The following is a 26,573-nucleotide window of genomic DNA, read 5'->3' on the forward strand; positions in this document are numbered from 1 at the left end:
TCTCCCGCACACAAGCAAACTTTTAAGGATAGTAGAACTAAGAGTGTGACTGGCCTAACATCCCCCAATGAGTCTATGTTTAATGGTGATGTTGAGCAGCATCTCAACATCAGTAGCATACAGAACAAAAGTAATTATGAGTTGTATGCACATCAGCTCTGGAAAGCAGCGCTACTTACACTTGAGTTGCTAAAATCAAGCCGCCAACTTAAAATATATTGGATATGCTAAAATGAGCTAAATAAGTTTCTATAGATTCCAGTTCTATCAGATGTGTAACAATGTTTTACTGTTATTTATTGTTCACATATCATTCTACAATCCAACAGGAGACTCGGTGATTTTATGATAATATACAGCTAAAATATCCACAGTCCATTTAACAATGCTTAATAAAACGCAAAGAAATAGGCATAACGTTCAAACACTCTTCCGAAGGATGTTTTCAGCTGCTTCTAAGGGGCAGCTAAAGTTGGGAGTTAATCTAAAATGTACAAGGAGGCTATTTTAGAGGATTGGTGCTGCTATAGAAAAGCAGTACTTCCAAACTTCCCCAAAACAAATTCTCTGTTCCTCCTAAAACTGAGGAACCACTAGCTACTTTCTCCAACACGATCAAATTGATCAGGGCCAGTTCCAGTGTGCAAATGGTCCTGAAGACAACCTGGGCCAAACTGTAAAAGGCTTTATAAGTTAAAGCCGGTTTTTAAAACCCTACAGGAGTCTAGAGGAAGCCAATCCAGGGGCAGGTATTCCCATAGCAAAAGTATCATCTGCTCCCACCAGAAACTATGGGATAATATAGTGTAATTCTGGGTGGTCTTTAAAGGGAGCCCCATGGAAAATGCACTGCAACAGTCCAGTAATATTCTAGTAGCATTACATCCATGAATTTATTGTATTCTTTATAAACCTCAACTGATTAACACATAAATCTACAGGTAGATCTTAAGATCACAGTTGGGACCAGAATTTCCATTGCTAAGCAAGGTGAGTGAATCATTCCTGATTTTATAACCTTTTTTGTCATGTTTAAGAGAATCATAGTAGTTATAAAGTGAACCAATGCAGTCATTAAATGAATCCAACTTCCCATTGACTGCTTGTTTGAAGCTGGCTGAAAAGGTTGCAAATGATAATCATATGACCCTGGAATGTTGTGTCCATTGTAAATAGATGTTGGTTGCCAAGCAGCTGAATTTTAATCACATGATCATGGGGGTACTGCAATAGTCTTAAGGGTGACTTCGTAACGTTTCAGTGTAACTTTGTTAACTAAACATGGTTGTAAAGCAAGGACTATCTTGCCTTTTAAACTACAAGTGCAGTTTCACGATTCAGCCAGAAGAGAGCACTGTTTTTCAACAAACTTCCCACTTCACTCATTCTGCAGACTTGGAGATAATCTGAAAAGATGTCCCACAGAAGAGTATTAATATAGTTCTTCATTCTATGTCCGGCACATGGAAATATAAATCAGATTCCTAATAGCAAGAAGAGTCTGAAAGTGCAACTAGTTTCCCTGTGGGGCAATGGTTTATTTTCATTGAAAATATTCAATACAAGCTGGGCAGCCATCTGGCCTTAATTTGGATTCCAACAATGGGCAAGGACTTTGATTGAATGGCTTAGAGATGGTTCCTTCCAGTGATGCAACTGCATGAATTCCCAGCCAGTAAGGCCAAAAGCTGGAGATCAGGAGAAACGGTCCCAACACAGCTGGGGAGCACAAGGTGGGAAAGGATGGAGTAATATGTTAAATAAAAAGTCCTTAAGGCAACTCAGTCAAACTGAAGCGAATCATTATTTTTCCAGCTGCAATCTTTTTAACAGAGTTGGAAGGGACCTTGGAGATCTTCTAGTCCAGCCCTCTACTCAAGCAGGAGACTCTGTACCCGTCATGGCGAACCTATGGCATGTGTGCCACAGATGGCACGTGAAGCCATATATGTGGGCACACGAGCGTTGCCCTAGCTCAGCTCCAGCGTGCTGGCCAGCTGATTTTCAGGCCTTCCAGTCCCACTGGAAGTTGGGAAACGGGCCATTTCCAGCTTCCGGAGGGCCTGGGGGGGGGGGAAGGCTGTTTTTGCCCTCCCCAAGCTCCAAGAAAGCCTCTGGAGCCTGGGGAGGGCAAAAACCGGGCCTACCTGGCCCAATGTGCCATCATGTGCCAAAAGCGGGGGGTGGCGGGACACATTGAATTATGCGTGTGGGCACACACGTGTGTGACCCCCCACCATGTTCCCCCCACTTTTGGCACGTGATGGCAAAAAGGTTAGCCATCACTGCTCTATACCATTTCAGGCAAATGGTTGTCCAATCTCTTCTTAAAAACCTCCAGTGGTAAAGCACCCACAACTTCTGAAGGCAAGCTGTATCATGATTAATTGATCTGACTGTCAGAAAATTTCTCATTTCTATTTTGGTTCTCTCCTTGATTAGTTTCCATCCATTGCCTCTTGTTCTGCCTTCAGGTGCTTTGAAGAATAGGTTCATCCCTTCTTTTTTGTGGCAACGCCTTAGATATTGGAACACTGCTATTATGTCACTCCTAGTCCTTCTTTTCATTAAACTAGACATACCCAGTTTCTGCAACTGTTCTTTATATGTTTCAGCCTCCAGTCCCCTAATCATCTTTGTTGCTCTTCTCTATACTCGTTCTAGAGTCTCAATATTTTTTTTATATTGTGGCAACCAAAACTGGACACAAGATTCCAAATGTGGTCTTGTCTGTAAAAAGGAGATACTGTAATAATGCCAACCTGTTGTGGGAAGCCCCCACACTTCTAGAAGAATGAAACATTTTGGGAAATATTAAAAAGGCAGTATATTATATTTCCCTAAAGAAATGGAGAAACATGCTCTTAAAGACAGTAAGCAGCCCCCAAGTCTTTAATAGCTCACAGCAGATGCCAGCACTTAAGAGATAAAGAGCTTATTGAAAGAGGAGGACAAGTATCTAGATAGCTCTATTCATAAGCAAAGCAAATACTGCAGGCAGAAATCCATTCAAGGCAGGATATTTCAAAACTTCTTGGCAGAATGGTCGGGTCAGAAAGCAGTCCCTCACCCAAGATCCAAGACACGATGAAAGTCATTAGTCACAATAGGAATTGCCCAACACCCTTTCAGAAGACAAGTCTCTTCATTGCACCCCCCCCCCAGAGCAGTCCAAATTTCAAAGTCACAGAAACCTGGGAGCTCAGATAAACAATAAGCCAGAGGTTGACCAGATTAGCTAAGACAAATTTCCATTTCCCTTTTGCCTATAGAGACAGCCATGACCTCATAGGAATCTGTCAACAGCCAATAGAATATTAAAGGACATGTTCTTGCACAGGAACAGGAAGCTCAAATACAAAGCCCAAAGAAGGTTTAAAAACCCACCCACTCTCAACTCCATTTTGTCAGCTGCCCAGAATCACATGTGATTGGTGGTTCTGCTTCATCAATAAACCCTTTTTTCCAATCAGCCTCCAGGTTTCTAGTGTCTTTCTCCCAGCTTGGAACTGAACCAGACGGATTTTCCTTCCAACACTGTCTTCACAGAGCTGCTGGATAGGTTCCATAATATGTGTTTTAAGACTGGGAAAGGAATTTTAATTGCTTCAAAGTGTGACTCATAGCTGTTTTTGTGGAATAAGTTGTGTCATCAATTCTTTCTGAGGTTGTGGCCTATGACTTGGAGCCATGTGATTCCAATAGATAGGGTGCTCACATGAGCAGATTGCACCAACAATAAGCTCTTCTGGCTAGTTGCGCTCCTTTGGAGCATCCATGTGATTCTGATGCTTCTAGAAAAGGTGGGAGGGCTTGCATCACAAGTTGCTACCTTCCACCCCATTGAATGCCACAGAGCAGCTCTTGTCTCAGAAGAGCTGCCTCTGACTTAAGCCAGGACTAAAAACTCATGAGAAGATGAGAACTGAAGATCAATAGGTAAAATGAGAAGACGAAACATATACCCCAGTCTTACCCACTATATGCCTGCTGAAAGGTTAGTAATTCTGAATTTTTGTTCCTGGACATATTAAGAAACAGGCACAAATTTTAAATAACTATGAGCAGCCCAGTATGGAAAGGTGGTTTGGGATGAAGAAATTATGCATTACTGCAGGCAGGAATAGGTCACTGGCTCCCAGTTCTTTATTTGCTCAAAAACTTGAATAAAAATTCAATCAGTATACACACATGAAAGAAATGATAGCTAGTTGATCCCCCAAATAAAGTTCATCCCAGGTCAGTTGGGTTTGAAGAGCAGATGGCAGTCATGGCTAGGAGGGCCTTTGCACAACTTCGTGTTTTATGCCACTTGCATCCATTCCTAGATCAAGTGGATCTACTCGGGGAATCATTCACATTCCTACTCACTTCCCAGATGGACTACTACAATGTAATCCACATGGGGTTGTCCTTGAAGAGCATTTGAAAGCTTCAACTGGTGCATAATGCAGTAGCACAGGCAGTTACACTATGCGTTTCTAGTGGAGCTGCATTGGTTACCAGTATGTTTCTGGGTCCACTTTAAAGTGTTGTTTTGACCTTTAAAATCTGTAGCTGCCCAGACTCGTTTGCAGAGATGGGTGACTATAGAAATCAAATGAATGATCGACCAACCAACCTTGCATGGCATGGCATGGCATGGAACTAGGTTCTTTGAAGAACTTGTCTCTCTGATTACATCTACCCAACCCAACAGATCCAGCAGAGAGGATATCTGCGGATCCCATTGCCTAGGGAGTTATACTTGGTGAGCTCTAGGTAAAGAATCTGCTTTGGTGTCCTCTTTAGGGAGCATACTCTCCCCCCAAGTGAGGCTGACTTCATCACTTTTGACTTTCTGAAGAGCCATCAAAACCTGGTTTTGCCATCAGATTTGTGGACTCCATAGATTTGGTGAATTATTGAGGTGACTCCACTATTATTAATATCTCTTCAGCTAATATTTCTTTTTTTTTTTAGTTTTGTTTTCAGAGCTTTTTAATGTTTTAATAATAATTGTTTAGTATTAACTGTTTTAGCTTTGTTCTACTCTGCACAGTCACTTGTTGTAAGATGTATGGTTATATAAATTTGATAAATATATCATATTTCTCTGAATAGCACAATATTCAAGTGGTGAAATCCAAATTTTTTTACTACCGGTTCTGTGGGTGTGGCTTGGTGGGTGTGGCAGGGGAAGGATACTGCAAAATCCCCATTCCCTCCTCACTCCTGGGGGAAGGATATTGCAAAATCTCCATTCCCACCCCACTCTGGGGCCAGCCAGAGGTGGTATTTGCCAGTATTCCAAACTACTCAAAATTTCTGCTACTGGTTCTCCGAACTGCTCAAAATTTCCACTACCGGTTCTCCAGAACCTGTCAGAACCTGCTGGATTTCACCCTTGCATATTCCCTTTGAGAGCATAATCCTTCTCAATCAATAATGTTTTATACAATACTATTGAATGAAGACAATGATAAACCAGGAAGTAGAGGGATGTGAACCTTTGTGCCTAAGAAATTATATTTCTGCACTTTCAGCATAGTGTATCTTGTAAGACATACCAACATTGGCTTCTGCTTCATGCTTCCTTTTCATGCAAGATGTTGCCAACCTAATAAGACCTATAAACATGCGCAAAAAGGCAAGGGGTGCACCTCCCAGTATATGCTTGGCTGCCATGATCATACATCTGTTTCTTCTGGAGTCTGTTCTCTGTGAGATGACATAGAATTGCAAATGAGCTCATCTTTATTGATAACAGTTTTAGAATCTGAAATCAATAGGACTCTCAAATGTTCCGTTAAGGCTAAATCTGCAAAAAAGTTAATGTTCCACCCAGAGGGATGGCCAACAAAGGAAGGAGAAGGGATGAAAAAAGTCAAGACAGTGGCTGCAATTCAGAGGTGGGTTTCAGCCGGTTCTGACCAGTTCTGGAGAACCGGTAGCAGAAATTTTGAGTAGTTCAGAGAACCGGTAGTAAAAATTCTGACTGGCCCGCCTCCATCAATAGATGGGGAGGCCCCCTCTGCCTCCCAAGTCACAGCTGATCGGGAGGAAATGGGGATTTTGCAGTAACCTTCCCCTGCCATGCCCACTAAGCCACGCCCACCAAACCATGCCACGCCCACAGAACCTGTAGTAAAACAATTTGAAACACCACCACTGCTGCAGTTGTGTGATCAAAGTCCTACAACGTAAGATTAAATGGTCATTGGATTTTTTTCATAACTCCCCCAATTGGTGCCCCAATGACAATGTCCAGATTTACACAAACGACAATCCGTAAGCTATGGTTTACAAACCACATTGGTATGTAAATTTATGACATTAAACCATGAAGCGGCCTGTTTAATTTGGTTTGGCCACAGTTTTGTGTCTTTTGTCTCCTGTCTCCATCAAAATATTAGCATAGTACCAGCTATGTTAATAAATGGACTTCACCATCTCCCCTACTTGCTGCTGTGGCAACATCATAGGAATAGAAAACAAGTGATGAATAATTCTTGTGCACGTCTCCATAGAAATAAGCCCACCCTTCCCCTTGTTTTTCACGAGACAAACATTTACCCTAATCGCAATAGCCAGAACCTTGGGTTTATAACTGTGAGAGCAGGCCTCCCTGTGGCTGCCACACATTGGATATGGTTGATAAGGGTTATGCTTGCCTTTGGTTCATATTGCTACATAGGGAGGAAGTCTTGGGGGGCGGGGGCGGGATATTTCTGCAGCTGTGGCCTGGTTCACTAATGCAATAAATGGAACGCAGTTCCTTTTGTTGTGTCAACAGCCAATTGTGTATATTTAATATACCATGATTCATTAAGTCATGTCTTATGCAATGTAGGAGCTTAATTTTGTATAAGAGAGATGTATTAACAGAATAACAAAATAACAGTTGGAAGGGACCTTGGAGGTCTTCTAGTCTAACCCCCTGCTCAGGCAGGAAACTCTACATCAGGGGTGTCACATTCACATCTTCACAGTGGCATCATGTGACGTATTGGGGCTTCCCCCCCTTTGCTAAACTGGGCTTGGGTGTGGTCAGCATGTGACGCATCCAGCCCACAGGCTGGGAGTTTGATAGCCCTGCCCTACCCCATTTCAGACAAATGTAAGAGCCTTGGTGACGCAGCAGACTAAAGCTCTGTTAGGTAACACCAGCTGCCTGCAATTACTGCAAGTTCAAATCTCACCAGGCTCAAGGTTGACTCAGCCTTCCATCCTTTCGAGGTAGGTAAAATGAGGACCCGGTTTGTGGGGGCAATAAACTGACTTTGTATAAAAAAGAACACCGCTTAGGGGGGGACCGAAAGCCCTTTTAAGCAGGTATATGCAAAAGTATGAAGGCTATTGCTTAACGCATTGTAAGCCGCCCTGAGTCTGCGGAAAAGGGCGGCATATAAATCGAACCAATAAATAAATAAATAAATAAATAAATAAATAAATAAATAAATAAATAAATAAATAGTTGTTCAATCTCTTAAAAACTCCCAGTTTTTCACAACTTCTGGAGGAAAGCTGTTTTGCTGATTAATTGTTTTAACCGTCAGGAAATTTCTCCTTAGTTCTAGGTTGCTTCTCTCCTTGATTAGTTTCCATCCATTGCTTCTTGTCCTGCCCTCAGGTGCTTTGGAGAATAGGTTGACTCCCTCTTTTATGACAAGCCCTTAGATATTGGAAAACTACTATCACGTCACCTCTGGTCCTTCTTAAGGGACATACCCAATTCCAGCAACAGTTCTGAGTTTTCCAACAGTGGCAATTTCCAAGTGTGTAGACTTCAGTCCCCAGAATTCCACAACCAGCATGGCTGTTGAAGTCCACACTAGAAGTTGCCAAGGTTGAAAGACATGGGGTAAACTCTTTCAATCTTGGTGTAGGAATTATTGAATAAAACTATTCTATAGCTAAAGAAAATGTTGTTTTCTGGGTTTCCGTTTCCCATATGCTTCATGAAAAACTGGAACTGATAATATGTAACAGAGAGAGAGAGAGAGAGAGGGAGGGAGGGAGATGGAGAGATCCAAAAAACTGTCTTGAGTTTTGAAAGTGCTATGTGGCTGACAACTCCTTAGTGACCATTCTCCACCCTGGCTTTCATGACAATAAGGCTGTGGTTGCCTAATCTGATTACTTTGTGTTTAAAAATACCAGTGTATTGTGCAATCTCAAACTCCGATCTACTTTTATAAGCTGTGATTTTTTTAAAAAATGGGTGTGTCTTGTGTAAACACAGCTCATCTTTGAATGATAAAGACCTAATCAACTGGACCTACTTTGGCCCTATTGAATAGGAATATCTGGGTGAAACCACACTTGTTAGATTCCTGCTTTCTTAACAACTGTTTAAGAAAGGTTTTTTTTTTCTTTTTGACAAAACCAGCCTAATATTTGCTCACTTTTTCAACCTGATTCTTGAGTAAAGAGGGAAGCTTTTCCAGAAAGTCCATTTGCAGGCCAATAAAAATCCCTTGCTAATGGCTTGGGGAGACAGGCCATCCCCAGTGTCATCATGGAAGATGCTCCGTCCATTGCAGGACTGCAAATGGCCAGCACTGCTCCATGAGGTCCTTAAGACCAATGAGAAAGGAGGTCTGAGCCTTTACCTTCCTCTCTAAGTCTTAGTCGATTTCCAAATTTCATAACTTTAGGGAGAGAGGAAGAACCTGCATTTATTAGAAATGGCATCCATATCTCAATTTTCTCTTTCTCAGGAGATAGGGTTGTGTGATTCTCCCTCACAAACACAAACCCCAAGCCCCATTTATCTTCACAACTCTGCGAAGTGGTACTGACAGAATATTTGTAATTTAGGGTTGAACTGTCCCTGGTGCTCTCTGAGCTTGGCAGCTTCCTCCCAGACCTTTCTTTCATTACCCGATGCACTGATGATGTTACCTACTCTGGTAATGAAAGGTCTGCAAGAAACCCATCAACCTCAAAGAGGGTCTGATGCCAAAGTATGTTTCTCCCAAAACGCCTGTTCGGGGAGTGTCGCTGGCAAGTCAGGCTGCCGCTGGAGCGGAAAGGACGGGGCGGTCCGGGGACGGGCCCACGCGTATTTGAGCTGCTCCGACGTCCCGCCCAGCCTGAGTCGTTCTCTTGCCGCTCCGTAAACCCAGGGTCTCCAGCCCGGTAAGTCGCGGCGGGAAGGCGAGGACGGGGCAACTTTTGGCGGGCGGGCGGGGTGGGGGGGACGCTGCCCTCATCCTTCGCCTTGCGCAATAGGAAGGAAGGAAGGAAGGAAGGTCTTGTGCTTCGCCCGCCAACATTTTCGTTGGGCGAGAAAAACAAAAAAAAAAAAAAAAGCGGAGCCCGCACTTGTGGAGAAAAACGCTAGGAAGGAAAAGCTGCATGTCTCTGGATGGGAGGCGTTCGTCCCGCCTTTCGGGAAGCCGAGTGGAAAAGTTGGCTCTTCTTTCCCGCCCCGCCCAAAGCAGCAATTTGGGTGAGGGTGGATTTCCCAGCTGGAGCCTCCAGCCAGGGCGGGTCGGAAAGGAGAAGCCACTCAAAAGGGGCGAGCGCGTGACTCGGGAGCCTCTCCTTTGAGATAAAGAGCCTTGGTGGCGCAGCGGACTAAAGTGCTGCTAAGTAGCACTTAGCTGCCAGCTGCCTGCAATTACTGTGAGTTCGAATCTCACCAGGCTCAAGGTTGACTCAGCCTTCCATCCTTTCGAGGTAGGTAAAATGAGGACCCGGTTTGTGGGGGCAATAAGCTGACTTTGTATATATATATAAAAAAGAACACTGCTTTGTGGGGGGGGCGGGCGAAAGCCCTTCTAAGCAGGTATATACAAAAAGTATGAAGGCTATTGCTTAATGCATTGTAAGCCGCCCTGATTCTCCGGAGAAGGGCAGCATATAAATCGAACCAATAAATAAATAAATAATACATAGGCATGAATACAGGTAGTCCTCGATTTACAACGGTTCGTTTAATGACCGTACTTACAACGGTCCTGAAAAAAAGTGACTTATGACCGTTTTCACCCTTATCCCCCATGGTCACAGGATCCAAATTCAGACGCTTGGCAACTAACTCATATTTTTGACGTTTTGTTTTTTTTTTAAATTTGATTTATATGCCGCCCTTCTCCGGAGACTCAGGGCGGCTTACAATGCGTTAAGCAATAGCCTTCATACTTTTGTATATTTATACAAAGTCAGCTTATTGCCCCCACAAACTGGGTCCTCATTTAACCTACCTTAGAAAGGATGGAAGGCTGAGTCAACCTTGAGCCTGGTAAAATTCGAACCTGCAGTAATTGCAGGCAGCTGTGTTAATAACAGGGTGCTTTAAACCACTGTACTACCAAGGCTCTGTTGCGGGATCGTCCCCCTGCCCCCGGGGTCATGTGATCCCCTTTTGTGACCTTCTGACAAGTAAAGTCAATGGGGAAGCCAGATTCATTTAACAACCATGTTACTGACTTAACAGCTGCGGTGATTCTCTTTACAACGGTGGCAGGCAAGGTTGTAAAATGAGGCAAAACTCACTTAACAAATGGTTCGCTTAACAAAGACGTTCGGCTCAATTGTGGCCGTAAGTCGAGGACTACTTGTAGAGTACTGCATCCAGTTTTGGTCACCACACTATCAAAAAGATGTTGAGAAAAAGTGCAGAGGAGAGCAACCAGGATGATTAGGGGACTGGAGATTAAAACATATGAAGAATGGTTGCAGGAACTGGGCATGGCTAGTCTGGTGAAGAGAAGAGAAGAGAAGGTCCAGGGGAGACATGATAGCAGTGTTGCAATATTTGAGGGGCTGCCACAGAGATGAAGGGGTCAAGCTATTTTCCAAAGCATCTGAAGGCCAGACAAGGAATAATGGATGGAAACTGAACAAGGGGAGGTTCAACCTAGAAATGACAGTAGGAACAATCAACCAATGGAACAGAAGTTGCCTTCAGAAGTTGTGGAGCTTCATCACTTGAGACTTTCAAGAAAAGATTGGACTGCCATTTGTCGGAAATAGTGTAGGGTCTCCTGCTTGAGGAGGGGGAAGGGTTGGACTAGATGACATATAAACTCCCTTCCAACTCTGTTAATCTGTTAAAGTCTGTAAATAAATGTTAATGATCAACAGTAATAATGGTAATAATTCAGAATTCTTTGCACCACCAACAGTACGTAGCTGACGCCTAAAGTTATGGCAAACTTTACTGAGGGAGGCAAACTGTTTGTAGCTGAATTTAGCACATCCTACCATTAAAGAGGTCTCATCCCTCACCCCAGCCAAATGCAGATATCTTCACACATGATCTCAATAGGCAGCCTTCATATGGGAGAAGCCAGACCTTTAAACATCCTAGTCCTCACTCATTCAAGGTATTCCTTCTTTTCAGTCTTGATAGTGAGGGTCATTCAACAGTCATAGAATCCTACAATTGGAAAGGACCTCAGAGGTCATCCAATCCAACCCCCTTCACACTGCAGGGTTTACTTTCCTATCCCTGGTAGATGACTATCCAGGATGTTTGAAAAAAATCTGGTGAAAGGGGGAATATGATATCTTCCATATCATAACCTATTCTACTCAAATAGGTAGAATTTCTGTCAAGGATTTCTTCCTAATTTCTAATCTGTACCATAACATCTTGACATCATGTTCCATTTCAGTATTACAGTATTTAAATAGCATCCGGTAACTGCAAAATTCCTGCACTTATCAACTTCCTGAAATCAGCCACCCGTGTATAAGATCAGGCCAGGAAAGGCTTAGATGCAGAATTTGAAAGTTGTCATCATCAAATAGCAAAAACAGGGAGTAGTTTCAATCTCTACCTACTGTGCAGAAATCAAGTGACAAATGGGGTCTTTGCCCCAAGCTGTTTCAACAAGTTGGGGGTAGCCCAAGAATAAAACAGTACTTTAGGTTCCCTATCCCCAAGTTTCAGGAAAGAAAACTGAAGTTGTGAGGGGACCCTTACCACTTACTCTATTTTTGAGGAAGGCAGGTCAAGGTTCTAGCAAATGGGTCTGTTTCCCTGAGCTTGGTTCTTTTCTTTCAGATGCTTCTTTACCTAAACTAGGTAACTTCTTCAGTATTAATGATGTTACCTAGTTTGAGTAATGAAATGTGCAAGTAAACAACTAAGATCAGAAAGCACCAAGGACCTATCATTTCAACCCTGAGTTACAGATATTCTCCTTTATTGGTTCTTCTTTCCATGGCCGGGCTGGGCCTCTTTGGAAAAGAAAGGACTTTTGCTTATGGTCAGGTATTATGTCCCCTGACAATTACTGCTGTGTGCTACTTGATCACCATTCTCCTATGACACACTTACCCAGGTCAGTAGGAGGAGGGTGAGTGTGATACAGCAACACCACAAAAAAGTCAGTCAACTGAATCAGCTAACTCTGAGGATTAGATTTAGTGCAGAATAAATTCAGCCATGCATAGGATTATCTAATGCTACAGTCAGTTGTGTTGTATAAGCAGCTGGGGGGTAGAAGAAAGCAAGATTTTCCATCATAGAACTCAATGTGGAGATCTAGCAATGAAGAACACGCCTGCGGTCATTGTATACAGTGTCCACATTGTGGCTACTGTTGCCTGGTTGTCCAATGAAGAAGGAGCTAGCGATGCAAGGAAGTGTGCCAGGGCTCATGAGGTATCAGAGCAAATGGGTGAGGACATGGTAATTCTAAAATGCTAGTTAGTGTGATTAAGTGCGGCTAGAACCACCAGGAAGAGGATTTGATTGAGATAATGGCTGACTGGTCTAAGGATACGGTGGGAACGGATGACTGTTTCGTCTCTTGGTTTAACCAGATTACCGTAAATGTGTTGCCACTGAAAATGTAACATGGTAGATTTCAAAAATCCCCATCTCTCAAAGATTGGCATTGATGATAACCACTTGATGAATTACAGATGCTTTAAGATACCATTTTTCAATTGATAGCATGACTTGCACAAATGGGACTCAGAAGTAGCTTTGGTGGGATACGGATCGAGCCTTAATGAAGTATTTAAATGTTACTATGAATGAATATCTGGATAATAAAATAACAGTAAACGTATCACATCCTTTTTCTTGAAAGGAGTGGGGTTATTTTTGCTATTTTGATGCAAAACACCCATTGTTTTCCCAGCCTTCGATTTCTTGAGACCATCGATTGCTCTATCAAAGGCTGAGAAAACAATGGGGGGGGGTTTCAAAACAATCAAAACTCCACCCCTTTTTAATGTATGTCACAATGAACATAAAAAGGACTTCATTTATGCAGTAATAGCTGGCATCTTGGTCCTCCCTTCTGATGTCAGTCGGTTGCTTTGTGCAATCTTATCCTTAAAGAGCAATTTGTGAAGCATTTTGAGCCAAATTTAGAAGGACATGAGGATGTCCCCTTTATGTTCTTAAAGGATATGGGAAAAAACAGAGGAAGATCATCCTTTTCAACATGTACTAAGCTTTTCATTTTTAACTGAGTTATCTGGATTAAATCATCTAGATTGAGGCATGCCGATACTATATTTCAATGGAACCGAATCCCACAATGTTTATTTTTCAAGATGTTCAACATGTTTGAGTCTACACTGGAACCCTCAAATAGAGGCATCCAAACTTGTTAAACTGGTTTAGAACATGTTTGAGGACAAGTAACTTCTATCCTAATTGATTTGGCTTAGCTGCTTGGAATGCTTGATACGTAGCTGCCACCTCACAATTTAAATATTTTTGTTTCTTCTGTCACTGAAATTTGCCCAGAAAGAGTAGGATTCTCTTTCAACTCTCAAATGAGAAGGTGGATTAAATGACCTGGATTCATTGAGATTATATGAAGCATTTCAGTGCCAAATTTTGAGTATTTTTATATCTCTAGTAAATTCCAACCTTGATATAGTCAGATGGACAAAGAAATACATAGTTTTTCATAGAATTATTGATGTACTTACTTCTAAGATTAGTCAATCATCAATCAGTTGTCTGAGAGAGACACCCTGAATATCAGTAAATACTGTTTGCTTGTGATTTAGGCTGTTTGTTGAAGGCTCTAGTCCTTTTCTTGTTACCTAATTTTTAAACCAGCACAGCCCACAAGAATGCTACAACCAGAGTATATATATGCTAAATTTTATTAAATGATTTTTAGCACAATGAAAAGCATAAGAGAAAATAAATATAATAAAAAATAGCAAATAGTGGAAAAAGGGAAGGAAAGATGCACTGTATGCTAAATGATATTGGCATTTAATATTTTCCTTTTACCCCATCCCAAGCAATCTTCCTAAACAGTTGTTGTCATTACCGTATTTTTCACATTATAAGATGCTTTAGAGGAAGAAAATAAGAAAAACGATCTGCCTCTGCCTCCCAGCATCCATCTGGCTAGCATCCTTGCAGCAAACAGCAAACTGGTCAGCTTCAGCACGTTATCGCAACTCCAGCACGTGGATCATCAGGGCTCCGCTCTGTTATGCCCACTACTGGTCAACTGAGCGGAATTGTTGCTAGCGCTGGGGAACTGTGGAGCCTTTGCTGCTGAGCAGCTGATTGACGGTTGAATCCGCCTACTGGAATACCGCTGATCAGCTGTTCTAGGCAGCAGGCATTGCTGCTGTTGGCTGCAGATTGCCGCCACTGATCGCTGCTGCCCGTTCGCCCTTGCCGTTCGCCCTATTTGAAGCCCATTCGGTGATCGGCAGTGGCAAACAGGTGGCTGCAAACAGGTGATGGTGATCGGTGATGAGTGACGGTGGTGAATGGCGGCAGTGGCTGCAGTGAATGGATGATCCCCGCTGCCTAGAACGGCTGATCGGCGGTATTCTGGGAGGCCGATCCAATTGCTAATCAGCTGATTGGCAGTGAATGCTCCAGTTTTAACCAGCGCATCTCTGAAAGATTTTTGCTTCTTTCTCTTCCTCTTGGCATCCAGTTAAAGGAATCTGCAAAAAACCTCAGCAGATTTACAATCAACAATAAAATCCAGATACCACAATAAATCTTGGTTTCACTTATGTGCTAGAATGCCACAGGGAATAAAGAGGTCTTGGTCACTGGGTGCTGCAAATTAGCTTCCGTTAAGGAATAGGCAGTGGTGGAATTCAAATTTTTTTACTACTGGTTCTGTGGGTGTGGCTTGGGTATGGTGTGGCTTGGTGGGCGTGGCTTGGTGGGTGTGGCAGGGGAAGGATACTGCAAAATCTCCATTCCCACCCTACTCCTGGGGGAAGGATATTGCAAAATCTCCATTCCTACCCTCTTCCGGGGCCAGCCAGAGGTGGCATTTGCTGGTTCTCCGAACTGCTCAAAATTTCTGCTACCAGTTCTCCAGAACTTGTCAGAACCTGCTAAATTTCACCCCTGGGAATAAGTCATGGTAGGGATGGACTCAGAGAAAGCTTTCCTGTGAGGGTATTTTTTCAAGCGGGTTATCCTCCACTACAGAATTATGCTTTTTTTTATTAAGCACTAGAACAAAATCTGTGAACACCAGCCAACAATACTGGTAGATTACTGGTAGATTTTAAAATTCATTCACTCATTTAGTCCTTCCATACCAATGAGATACTCCTTTTCATTGGCCAAAGGGCAATCTACTCTAAGAGATGTCTCGTGGAATATAAAAAGAGGACTTCAGACTTTTGTTCCCTCCAACTCTCTTTTGGTAGGTAGTGCTGATTTAGTATCTCCTCATCATCCTTCATCAATATTTAATGGTTTGTCATTGAGTAGTCTGGGTAGATAAGCTGTCCTTTGTCATGATCATGATAGCATGGGGCACAACTGTATTATGTTCAAAAATTTCCTACTCCATCACATTTTGGCTTGGAACATCTTGTAATGTCCTCTGTTTCCATTTATAGTACTTTTGCACAATCATTATTTTTACATTTCAGATATTTTTGTCAGCAAATATAAGTTCTCATGTCTTTACTGTCTGGCCATTAGTTCATTCTCTAAGTGTTAATATTTAGGCAAGCTAGCATGTGAAAAAGCAGCATCAAATCAAATCAAAGAGCCTTGATAGTACAGTGGTCTACGCACCCTGTTATTAACACAGCTGCCTGCAATTTCTGCAGGTTCGAATCTCTCCAAGGCTCAAGGTTGACTCAGCCTTCCATCCTTTCTAAGGTAGGTGAAATGAGGACCCAGGTTGTGGGGGCAATAAGTTGACTTTGTATAAATATACAAAAGTATGAAGACTATTGCTTAACGCATTGTAAGCCGCCCTGAGTCTCCGGAGAAGGGCGGCATATAAATCAAATAAAAAAAAAAAATGGGTAGAAGGACAACAAGCAGAGTGGGGGTGTTTGCCTTTTGGCTCTGTGCAACTGGGAACATGTTTAAAAGTTTGCAGTGGCTTTTGCTAGAGGCAAACATGTAAACAGCAAACTGTTTGGGTCTTTATGGTAAGAAACACTACTTTCAAGCTGCAAAACATTTTTTTTAAATAAATGACAAGGACCATAAAGGACATCATGAAACACATTTTCCATTCTTGTTCTAATTAGGATCATTTGGACCAGTGCCTCTTCTGGAGTTGTTTGTAAGAACTGTGCCCAAGGCAGCAATAGAGATTACGCCACACAAGAAAGCATTTTTGAAACTACTTAGCACATGCTATTGGCTATTGTTAAGTGTGAGGTTGGTTGCTGTGAAATAGAAGGGGAACGATCATTGCAGCATCCCAATGGTCACATGATCAAAATTCAGATGCTTGGCAACCGACTCATATTTATGACGATTGCAGTGACCCAGGGTCATGTGATCACCTTTTTTGACCTTCTGACAAGCAAAGTCAATGGGAAAACCAGTTTCACTTAACAACAGTGTTACTACCTTAACAACTGCAGTGATTCACTTAACAACTGTGGCAAGAAAGGACGTAAATGTGATAAAATTCACTTAACAAATGTCTCACTTAGCAACAGAAATTTTGAGCTGAATTGAGGTCATAGGTTGAGGATTACCTGTGCTTAGTATTGATGCATTGCTTTACAGAGACCTTCCTCCTTCTTTCTTCCCTCCCTCCCTCCCTTCCTTCCTTCCTTCTTCCCTCCCTCCCTCCCTCCCAAAATAAAACAGTAACTGGAATCTGATGTTCATTATAGGAGGTGTTTACAGGCATACTGAATCCAGAGAAGTCATAGAACATTCCAGTAAGAATGTTTGTTGTTTAGGTGCCATTAGATTCTTTGTTTTTATCTTTCCCAGGCTGGCTTGAGTATTAGCCCATTTGTATGTCTTATTGAATTAATTCAGGACAAGATTTATAACAGTGATACAATTTATATTATGTGATTGATAAAACCTGCTTCCTTGTAATAGAGAGAACACAGAGAGAAGGATTTTTGAATCCAAACTCTTGGTGTGGGAATGCATGACTCATATTTGCACAGCGCATTTACTTGACACAACACAATCAATGTCAGAGTATTTTCTAAAGAGGCTGCTATTACAAATTCCCTGAAAACACAAAGTTTGCTTGTGTATAAGTGTGCTTTTGAAGCTTTCTGCGGTATCTGAGGTTTGTATGCCACACAAGCTTCAGACACCAGCCAATGGATTGATCTCTCCCAACAAACAATTCTGTTTCTGTTATAGAAACCATAATATGTTTTAGGACAGTTTTCATTGTTCATTGCAAGATGAGTCAACACCATGCTTGTAAAAAGGAAACGGTATTGGTAATTCATTTGGATTGCTCAGTGCAAAGTTTTGACATTGGGCTGCTTTTGGAATCAGACTTCTTCAGAAATCTATTTTATTGTTTTTTTTAATTAAGTCTACCACAAAACCTCCCCCATTCTACTTTTCTTTCATTTATCCTTTGGCTTTCGTCAGCTTGAGGCCATTCATTTGGGGCTGAGGATTCTTAGTTCCACTCCTGAGGCATTTGGAAGCAACAAGTGGCTGAAGAAATACAGAGCAAGCAAAAGACACTTGAAAATTTTTCTTTTTCTGCATTAAAAGTTGACTAGAGGTCCAGCCTAATCTACCTGTAAAAGGGGAACTTAGTTTTTGCTCCTCAAGGCTTATTATAGTTACCTCCCACACCCACCACACACACAATGAGGAAGATAGAAAAAAATTCCTCTTCCAAATTGTGCTTTTTTAATATGTGTTTTAATGTATTTTGTACATTGGGCTCATCTAACTGAAATTGCCTCCACTGGAAACTCTGGCGGACCACATGAGAGCCATTTTGGTCTAGTGGTTAAGGCATTAGGCTAGAAACCAGGAGATCGTGAGTTCTAGTCCCACTTTAGGCATGAAAACTGGCTGGGTGACTTTGGGCCAGGCAGTCTATCACAGCTCAATCCACCACAGAGGAAAAATTAGAGGAAGGAGTATGTTTGCTACCCAGCATTATTTTTAAAAATGTAAAATGGGATATAAATCAATCAAAATTAAAAAACTTACTGCAGGACATATGAGCCTTTTCAGATAATTAAAACCATTTTACAATTCTGTACATCCTTGTGAATGCCCCCTCCAACAAACCGTACATTACATTATTTTTTAAAAAATCTGGAAATAAAAATGTTCAGAAACTGATGAAATCTCATGCAAGAATATAAATTTGATTTATAGATATGATTAGCTCATGAGATTTGGAGCATTTAACTGGCTTTTGAATGGTTTTCAGTTTTGATTTTATTTGTTTGAAGTCCTGGAGCACCCTCTACTGACATCGCAGGCTTCACTGTGTCCAGGGAAATGTTACTTATCTCTTTTCTTCCCTCTATATAATTAGATAGAAATAATAATAACAACAACAACAACAACAACAACAACAAAAAACAAACTATATTCCATGATCCATGAAAAATAATCCAAAAATCAACAGTCAGGTAATAACTTTACTGAGACCAATCAAAATGTACAAGATTTGAACTTTTTATCTCATCATCAGCCTGTGCTTAAATGGCCAAAACAGAGTAAGAAATGTGTGTTTAGGTACAACACAAAATCACACATTCTTTTCCAGCAAGATAGTCATTGGTTACATAGATTGGATTGCCTTAATTTTTCCGTTCTATAAAAGGCACTCAAATATATTCTCAGTTTCACGTTTTTTCTCTGTCTTACACTGAAGTTCTACCAAGATCTGGGCTGGACCCCAGAGTCTCTAAAAAAATCCTGAGCTCTGCTAATTTGCCTGTTGTCTCTTTTGTTTCAGGAAGATGTCTGACGGATTTTCGGTAAGTCTGAAGAAAATGGTGCTTTTTAATGCCACATTTACTTTTCCTTTTGTTTTAATTATTATGAAATTTATGCCCCAGTTTTCAGATTGTCTTCTAGACCCTCACTCTATTGTCATTTAAAGAAGAGGGATTAATAAATTGTCATGGATCATGCAGTTTTCTGAGAAAGCCAAAAAATGCCAAAAATTCAGCAAAGATATTGCTACTGGCTGGGAAAAAGGGTAACAAATTCCTTATTTTCCTCACAGCTATCAGATGCCTTGTCAGGCTCCAACAATCCTAATCCAAATATGCAACCGAATCCTTGGGGGAATCAGCCTGGTGCCTTCTCAGGTTATCCCGGAGCACCAGGCGCATATCCCGGAGCACCAGGCGCATTTTCCGGAGCACCAGGCGCATTTCCCGGAGCACCAGGTGCATTTCCTGGAGCACCAGGCGCATATTCAGGAGCACCAGGAGCATTTCCCAGCACACCAGGCACATATCCCGGAGCACCAGGCACATGCCCAGGAGGAATAGCAGCACCAGGAGCATTCTTTGGAGGCCCACCAGGGCCTGGGACATTTTCAAACACACCAGGAATGGTTCCACCAGGGGCCTCAGGAATGTATCCTGTTCCTGGGCAGCCCCCAAGTGACAGAGGAGCACAGCCAACTGCACCACAAAGTGGAGCTGGAGGATTTTCTGGTCCATTGGTGAGAAAAATATGTTCATGTTTCTGATTTGTGCATGGCAAGGTATCTGCATTTTTTTCAGTTCTTGATTAAACATTTCTCTTTTTTAAATTGGTAAGATTATCAATGGTTATCTGGTTAAATATGGTTAAATTTGGTCTTATTGGTAAGACCAAAATTAAACTCTGAATGTTTGGTGGCTGTTCAAATATTTCACTTCGAGAACTTTTGGCTCCAAACTGAAGGTCTCAAAGTCTAGTCAATTAGACGCAGATTGAACATCAGTGATGATTTATTGTAAATGCATTAAATGACACTCAAGCCCAACACTTAGAAAGGAATATGACAGGACGGTCAGGCTCCCAAAACCAAGAAAGACATGCTGAGCGTCTTCTGAGCAGTTTCCTTTGTTGTTCCTCACCCATAGACAGAGACAGAAATTTTGCTCAACAAAGCAAACTACTTGCACCGTTAAGCATAGTCTGAGAACTCCTAGGGAGAAGATGTCTTAATTTTTTCTTCCCACATAAACTGTCAGGAGCAAGAAACCAGGAGTCAAGATAGTGTTCAAAAGCGTTTATTCCATGCAACCTATACATAAGAATCGGACCTACTAATGGTCAAGGTGAACTGGTGCCAGATAAGAGTCAACAGACTTCAATGTGGGGACTGGATTTAGGTCTCTTTTGGGGGCGTTAGGGACTTCAGACTGATGATACATTTGACCCTGCCCTCAGCCTCCATCTGATCATCTCCTACATAAACTAAACTTTGCTGTCTCTTGCTCTTCCCCCCTTCCTAGGAATCAAGATCACAGGACAGAGATATAAACTAGAGGCAGAATAACTTGGAGAAAGCCTTTATCTGAGACCAAGAGGCCAGAAAGAAAAGGAGTTCAGAAATAACTTTACAAAAAAGGGGTTGGTGATGAGAGGAGATATACCATATTTTTCGGAGTATAAGACGCACCTTAGTTTTTGGGGAGGAAGAGAGGGAAAAAATTCTGCCTACCTAGTATTCATTTGGCTAGCATCCTTAGTCTTTCATCTTCAGCACGTTAGTTTGCTGGTTTTATCCCCTAGTTAGGGATAAAATCAGCTTCTAAAGCACAGCTGATTGTTGGAGAGAGAAGCAATGAGAAAAGCAGGCGAAGCAGCGTGGAAGATCGCTTCATTCACTAGCGCCTCGTTAGGGCTGAAAAAAAGCTTCAAAAAAGCTTTTTCGGAGTATAAAATGCACCCAAATTTTCAGCCTCTTTTTGTGGGGGGGAGTACGTCTTATACTCCGAAAGGTATTTGTAATAAAAAGAAAGCCAAAATTCAAAACAGGCTACAGCATTACATTTTGTTGGACCGTGTGCTCTTCAATTTTGTTAATTGGTTTGGTTTTATTTTTTATTTTTTTTATTTTTAATTTGATTTATATGCCGCCCTTCTCCGGAGACTCAGGGTGGCTTACAATGCGCTAAGCAATAGCCTTCATACTTTTGTATAGTTATACAAAGTCAGCTTATTACCCCCACAACTGGGTCCTCAAAAAATTGGTTTGATTTGATGTAATCTGTTTTTGTCTTCAGAAAGTCCCTTGTGAGCTACCCCTTTCTTCAGGACTTGTGCCTCGCTTGTTAATAACTATGACTGGGACAGTGAATCCAAGGCCGAACAGGTAACAAGGCAGGGGTGATGGGGTGGTGGGTGATATAGTGAGCCGGTTTCTTACAGGACACTGTTGGGTTTATTGCGGGATGGATTGCCCTTTGGCATCCATTACTTGGGGATGGGGTTTAGGAGGACCAAATTAAACCAAGGATGCATTAGGATTTGTGTGTGTGTGTGTGTTATAAGATGATGGTCATAATCAAAACCCTCCCCTTTATGATATGTATTGAGACCTTTCTCCAAAAGTGTAGCCAGTGGGACATAATGGGTAAAGTGATGGAAAAGGATTAGGAACAATACTTCACCGGCTTGCTATTGTAGGAAAAAAGATGGATCTAAGATAAAAAGCAGGATAAAAAGCAGGATATAAAGGGGGGCACATTTTGACTCAATCAATTTGGAGGGTTCTGGAGGCTGCAAAAAGAATGCTGAAGGCTTACATGCAGTCTCTCCCCCCTCCTCCACCCCCCTTTGCAGCCCTGGATTAAATGGGCAATTTAATTAAAATTGAAATTAATTGAAAGTTAGTCCTTGTCTTGCATCACCCACTTCTTTGTCTTAACTCTGAGCATACCCCTGGCATGTCACTCCAAGGTCAAGTGAGGTCAGTGGTCCAAAAGACATTTGGTGTATTTGCTATGGCTAGAGCTGCTGGAGTTTATGTAATGCCTGAAGATGCCTCCCTTGGGCCTTCCTGGTAGCCCATCCCATCCCATCCCATCCCATCCCATCCCTTCCCACTTCACCTTATTATTGTTGATGTTGTTATTTTAAATGCCATGCTGGTAGGGTGCAAAGCAAGTTGCCAGCCTGTAATTGTAAGGATACCTCTAAGGATTGGCTGTCCTCTAGTACTTAAGTCTGGGATTGTGTCCACCTGCCCAGAAAACTCTTGACTTGCTTCAAACACTCAGAAGATAAATAGGAGACATTGTAATTGACTATTCTTCCTATAACCCACACCTACCCCACTCCCCTCTTTAGCTTCTGGTTTTATTAAGCCTCTGTGATTTTAACTTTCTAAGAATGTGTATGGAACCAAAATGGATATAAAAGTATGATTAGAAATCAAGTTTATATGTGAGAGGAGTGCTTTGCTTTACAGCCCACAAAGTTCTCATTTAAAGTTTTAATAGTAAAATAAAATAGCCTGATGATGCCCTTGGCAACCGGGGGGTACCGCACTGCAGATCCAAGTTTTCAAGTTAATGATTAATTTGATGAATGTAATAAATAGAGAAGCTTTGTTTTATAAGCTCCCTGTAGAACATTGGTCTATAGAGATTCTCAGTCATCCAGGTCATGGTTGTCCCCGAGGTGGGTTTTTTTTTCTTTCTTTTAAGAGGCAACTGGACTTTCTGGTTTTTCTTTGAAGATGTTGTGCTTCTCATCCAAGAAATTTCTTCAGCTGACTGGATGGTGGGGAATGGAAGGATTTATATGCCTTGCAGACAGCTGGTCATTTGCATTGCATAGAACATTGGGATAACAATTTGTGTGTCCTCATTTCTCGCAGATTTCAAGTAGATTTCAAGAAAGGCGATGACATTGCTTTCCACTTTAATCCTCGCTTCAATGAGAACAACATGAAGGTGATTGTATGCAATAGCAAGATTCAAAATGTCTGGGGGAAGGAAGATCGGACGGCACCCAGGTTTCCTTTTGAGGCTGGCAAACCTTTTAAGGTAAAGTTTTTGCGTTGGGTGTCCTTTTGATAGCTAAGAATTAACTTGATTGCCTGGAAGTTATTTATGTGAATATTGCAAGGACAGTTTAATTTACCTGATTCCATTTCTATAATTCTGTTTCTGGATCTTGTGTTCACAACGTTTGAGACCACGCCAGTCAGAATCCCCAGCAATACCCAAACTGAGTAGGAATTTTAGGAGTTGGGAGTTGTGATTGCATTTGAACAATATGCTATGCTTTACTGTTAATTTTGGTGTGTATCTATATAGTAGGATATTGTACAAGTCTAAATTATTTGATAAGTATATGGTTCAATTTATTATACAGAAAATGGCTCAATCACTAACCATTTTAAGTGAGCCCTGTGAATGCATCTAATCCTGCTGCCTAAAGCAGGATGGAGAATTGGTTGATATTTGGGTTGCAAATCAGATGACCTCAAACGATTAGTAGGAAGCTTCTCCCTGTCCCCAGTGGGATGCTCTCTGACACCCTCATTTTTCTGCATAGGAAGCAGAGCATCGTCATTCCCAGTGTATACTCCAACATAGAGGCAAGCATAAAGGTTCTTTGAAGGTTACCAGAAAGTGATAACGACTAGACTTAAAATGAGAGTAGAATGCAACAGAACATTGTGTCAATTCAGTTGAATTGAGTTCCATAAGTTTTTGTCAGTATGATTTGATTGCACTAGTCTGACAGAGCAGAAAGTTTTTGTGGCCAAGAGTGCGCTTAAAAATATGTATTCTAACCAACAAAGTGTATGTTTTTTGAAAAAAACCACACACCCAAAACCCTGTGATGCTGAATTTAGCATTGCTCTTTTTTGAGGCTCTTGAGGCTGAAAGGGGGCACTTTCCCCACCACATTTCTTGGTTTCATACAATATTTGTGGTGATTTTTTTATGTAAGCATGACAAGCACAAGATGTTAGCTCTGCAAGTCCATAGTGCCCAGTGCAAAAAAAGCAAGATTCAGGTTGCATGAATCGATGGTGTTTATGTCATTCTTATTTATGACTTTTTAGGAATGTTTACATCTGTCCTTTTACAGATTCAGATTCTCTGTGAAGCAGATCAACTGAAGGTAGCTGTTGATGACGCTCATCTCATGCAGTACAAGCACCGTATTAAAGACCTGCAGCATATCACCAAGCTGTCTGTTTCTGGTGATGTCACCATCACCAGTGTCATGCCTTTCATGATCTAAGCCAAGCCTTTGGCCCATTGCAACCTAGTGCTCAATATACCTGTAAAACTGGTTGTTTTTTTCTAAAAAATAATAATGATATATTAAATAGACTATATTGGATAGTAACTAATAAATAAAACTCTTAAAGACTACAAGTCTTGTGTACAGGTAGTTTTGCTCAGAATGATAGTTGTAAGCCATTGTAGTCATAAATTTAGGCATCATGTGACTGGACCTGATTTTTTCCAAAAATTTTTTTTTTTGCAATGGTTGTTAAGCAAATCAATTTTACCCAAGTCCATGTCTTAAAGTTGCTGAGATTGAGAAACATGAATTAGCGTATAGGGCACACCTGTTCTGATGCTAAGAGTATCAAGAACATTCACCAGTCCCCAAGAAAGTTATCAAAGGCATATGCCTCAATCTCTTGAATTGCTGCTTTTCATATTGGAAAGATACACAAGTGCACTAAATTATGGATCGCTTCAGGCTTAGAATGCTGTGTGAAATTAGTGGTTTGTTGATCAAGGTTTATAGCTGAAATAGATAACTGGTTGGCCAGGTATCCCTCTCTTCCCATCGAAACCCTATTTTGGGATCCTCAGAATATTGTCAGGAATTTTGATAGGAAAATGGATGATTTTCAGGCCATTTTATACAAAAATTAGACTCAAAACATGGGACTTAGGTAAGGATTTTGATTTAAATTCATAAAAGCCAACATTTTTCATCCCTTTCATTCAGTGATATTAATATACAGTATCAGCAGGCATGCCCTGTAACTCTTAGAGGCTTAGTAGAACTGTCCACATTTGGTTTATAACTTAGTATTGCTAGCACCCAGCCAAATTACAGGTGGTCCTTAATTTACCATTCATTCAGTGACCTTTTGCAGTTATGACGATGCTGAATGGTGGTTTCAAATGGTCCTTGGAATTATGGCTGTCCCAGAAACCCTGTGGCCATGATCTGAGTGCTAGGCAACCCATTCACACTTACCACTTGTTGCGAAGTGCCCTACAATCATGATTGCCATTTGCAATCTTCCCTCCTGGCTTTCTCAGAAAGACAGTGGGGATATTGATAGAAAAGATCACAAGTTGCTTGGATAAGTCTCCCCCACCTGCACTCTCTCCCCAGCCCCCCCCCACACTTGTTCTACATTAGGTAGTTGCAGACCTTGGAACTCTCATGCACCCTCCCTGACACACATCACACCTCTCATACACTCTCACTGACTTGCGTGATGCCTCTTATGCACTCCTGCAAGCTTTCCTCTACCCACATAGTGCCTCTCGCACATACTTCCTTACCCACACCTCTCATGGATTCTCCCTTACATCCTCTTGCTCCCTCTTCTACCTGGCAGCAGCCACTTACCTACTTAGGACCTGGAACTTCCCGTCACCTTCCACACCAACTTTGGTTATGGGAAGACAGTAGGAAGTTGCCTCACCTAAAGACTGTGGAATTCAGTTAACAATAGCAACTGGGATTGTAGTGACTGCTGTCACTTAACAATGGAAATTCCGATCTCAATTGTGAATGTAAATCAAGGACTCTCTGTAATCATGACTTAATTTAATGTGTGAATTGGCCTACTACTCAGTTATGATTCAGATCTACTTAATTGTTTTAGAAATACTATTAGTGGAGAACTTGATTTAAAGCAATTATTTAAAATAATATTTTACTTAATCACCTTGATTTAAAAATAAATACATGTGTGGAAATGGCTGAAAGAATAATACTGTAAAATCCAAATAAAAGGCAGATACAGATCACCATGTATGAGATTAATCTAGTTTACAGAGCTTTAATAATTGTGTTTATACACTGAGGTGCACATTCCACAGCCCTGTGGAATGAACTGCCCCCGGAAATGCGTAAGATCTCCGACCTCAGGGTATTTCGCTGTGCCCTTAAGACCCTGCTGTTCCGCCAGGCCGGGCTATCAATGTAATGATTTTAAATTGGATGTTTTAAATTTTTGGGGGTTTTAATATTGAGCTGAAATTATTTAATAATTTTAAATAATTTTAATTGTTGTTTGTCTTTGTGCTTTTAATAGGCTGTACACTGCCCCGAGTCCTTCGGGAGAAGGGCGGTATAGAAATAAATATTATTATTATTATTATTATTATTATTATTATTATTATTATTATTATTATTAAAATTAAAGAAAATAGACATTTAAAATGTAGCAGCTAAA

The 26,573-nt window shown here is 41.3% G+C and overlaps 1 protein-coding gene across 3 annotated transcripts; it reads left to right on the top strand.

The window, feature by feature from the left end:
• The first annotated feature begins 3,929 nt into the window (after positions 1-3,929).
• Positions 3,930-26,498, top strand: LGALS3 (galectin 3). 3 transcript variants are annotated; one of them, XM_087895287.1, is made up of 6 exons: positions 3,930-3,997; positions 19,125-19,146; positions 19,398-19,844; positions 21,400-21,488; positions 22,998-23,166; positions 24,224-26,498. In XM_087895287.1, exons 1-6 carry the CDS (start codon positions 3,945-3,947, stop codon positions 24,377-24,379), a joined length of 936 nt encoding a protein of 311 aa, XP_087751413.1. In that variant the 5' UTR covers positions 3,930-3,944; the 3' UTR covers positions 24,380-26,498. The 3 variants fall into 3 exon arrangements, with proteins under 3 accessions (XP_087751413.1, XP_034289314.1, XP_034289315.1); XM_034433423.3 differs by lacking the exon at positions 3,930-3,997 and adding an exon at positions 8,973-9,123; XM_034433424.3 differs by lacking the exon at positions 3,930-3,997 and adding an exon at positions 18,778-18,795.
• Positions 26,499-26,573: the final 75 nt, after the last annotated feature.

This window comes from Pantherophis guttatus, chromosome 1 (assembly GCF_059756535.1).
Source record: "Pantherophis guttatus breed Tessera chromosome 1, ASM5975653v1, whole genome shotgun sequence".
Classification (NCBI taxonomy): domain Eukaryota; kingdom Metazoa; phylum Chordata; class Lepidosauria; order Squamata; family Colubridae; genus Pantherophis; species Pantherophis guttatus.

Coding starts and splice junctions, on each gene's coding strand:
- LGALS3 (XM_087895287.1), top strand. CDS start 3,945: ATGAGAAGACGAAACATATACCCCAGTCTTACCCACTATATGCCTGCT. Junction 3,998..19,124: donor CACTATATGCCTGCTGAAAG/GTTAGTAATTCT, acceptor CTTTTGTTTCAG/GAAGATGTCTGACGGATTTT. Junction 23,167..24,223: donor AGGCTGGCAAACCTTTTAAG/GTAAAGTTTTTG, acceptor GTCCTTTTACAG/ATTCAGATTCTCTGTGAAGC.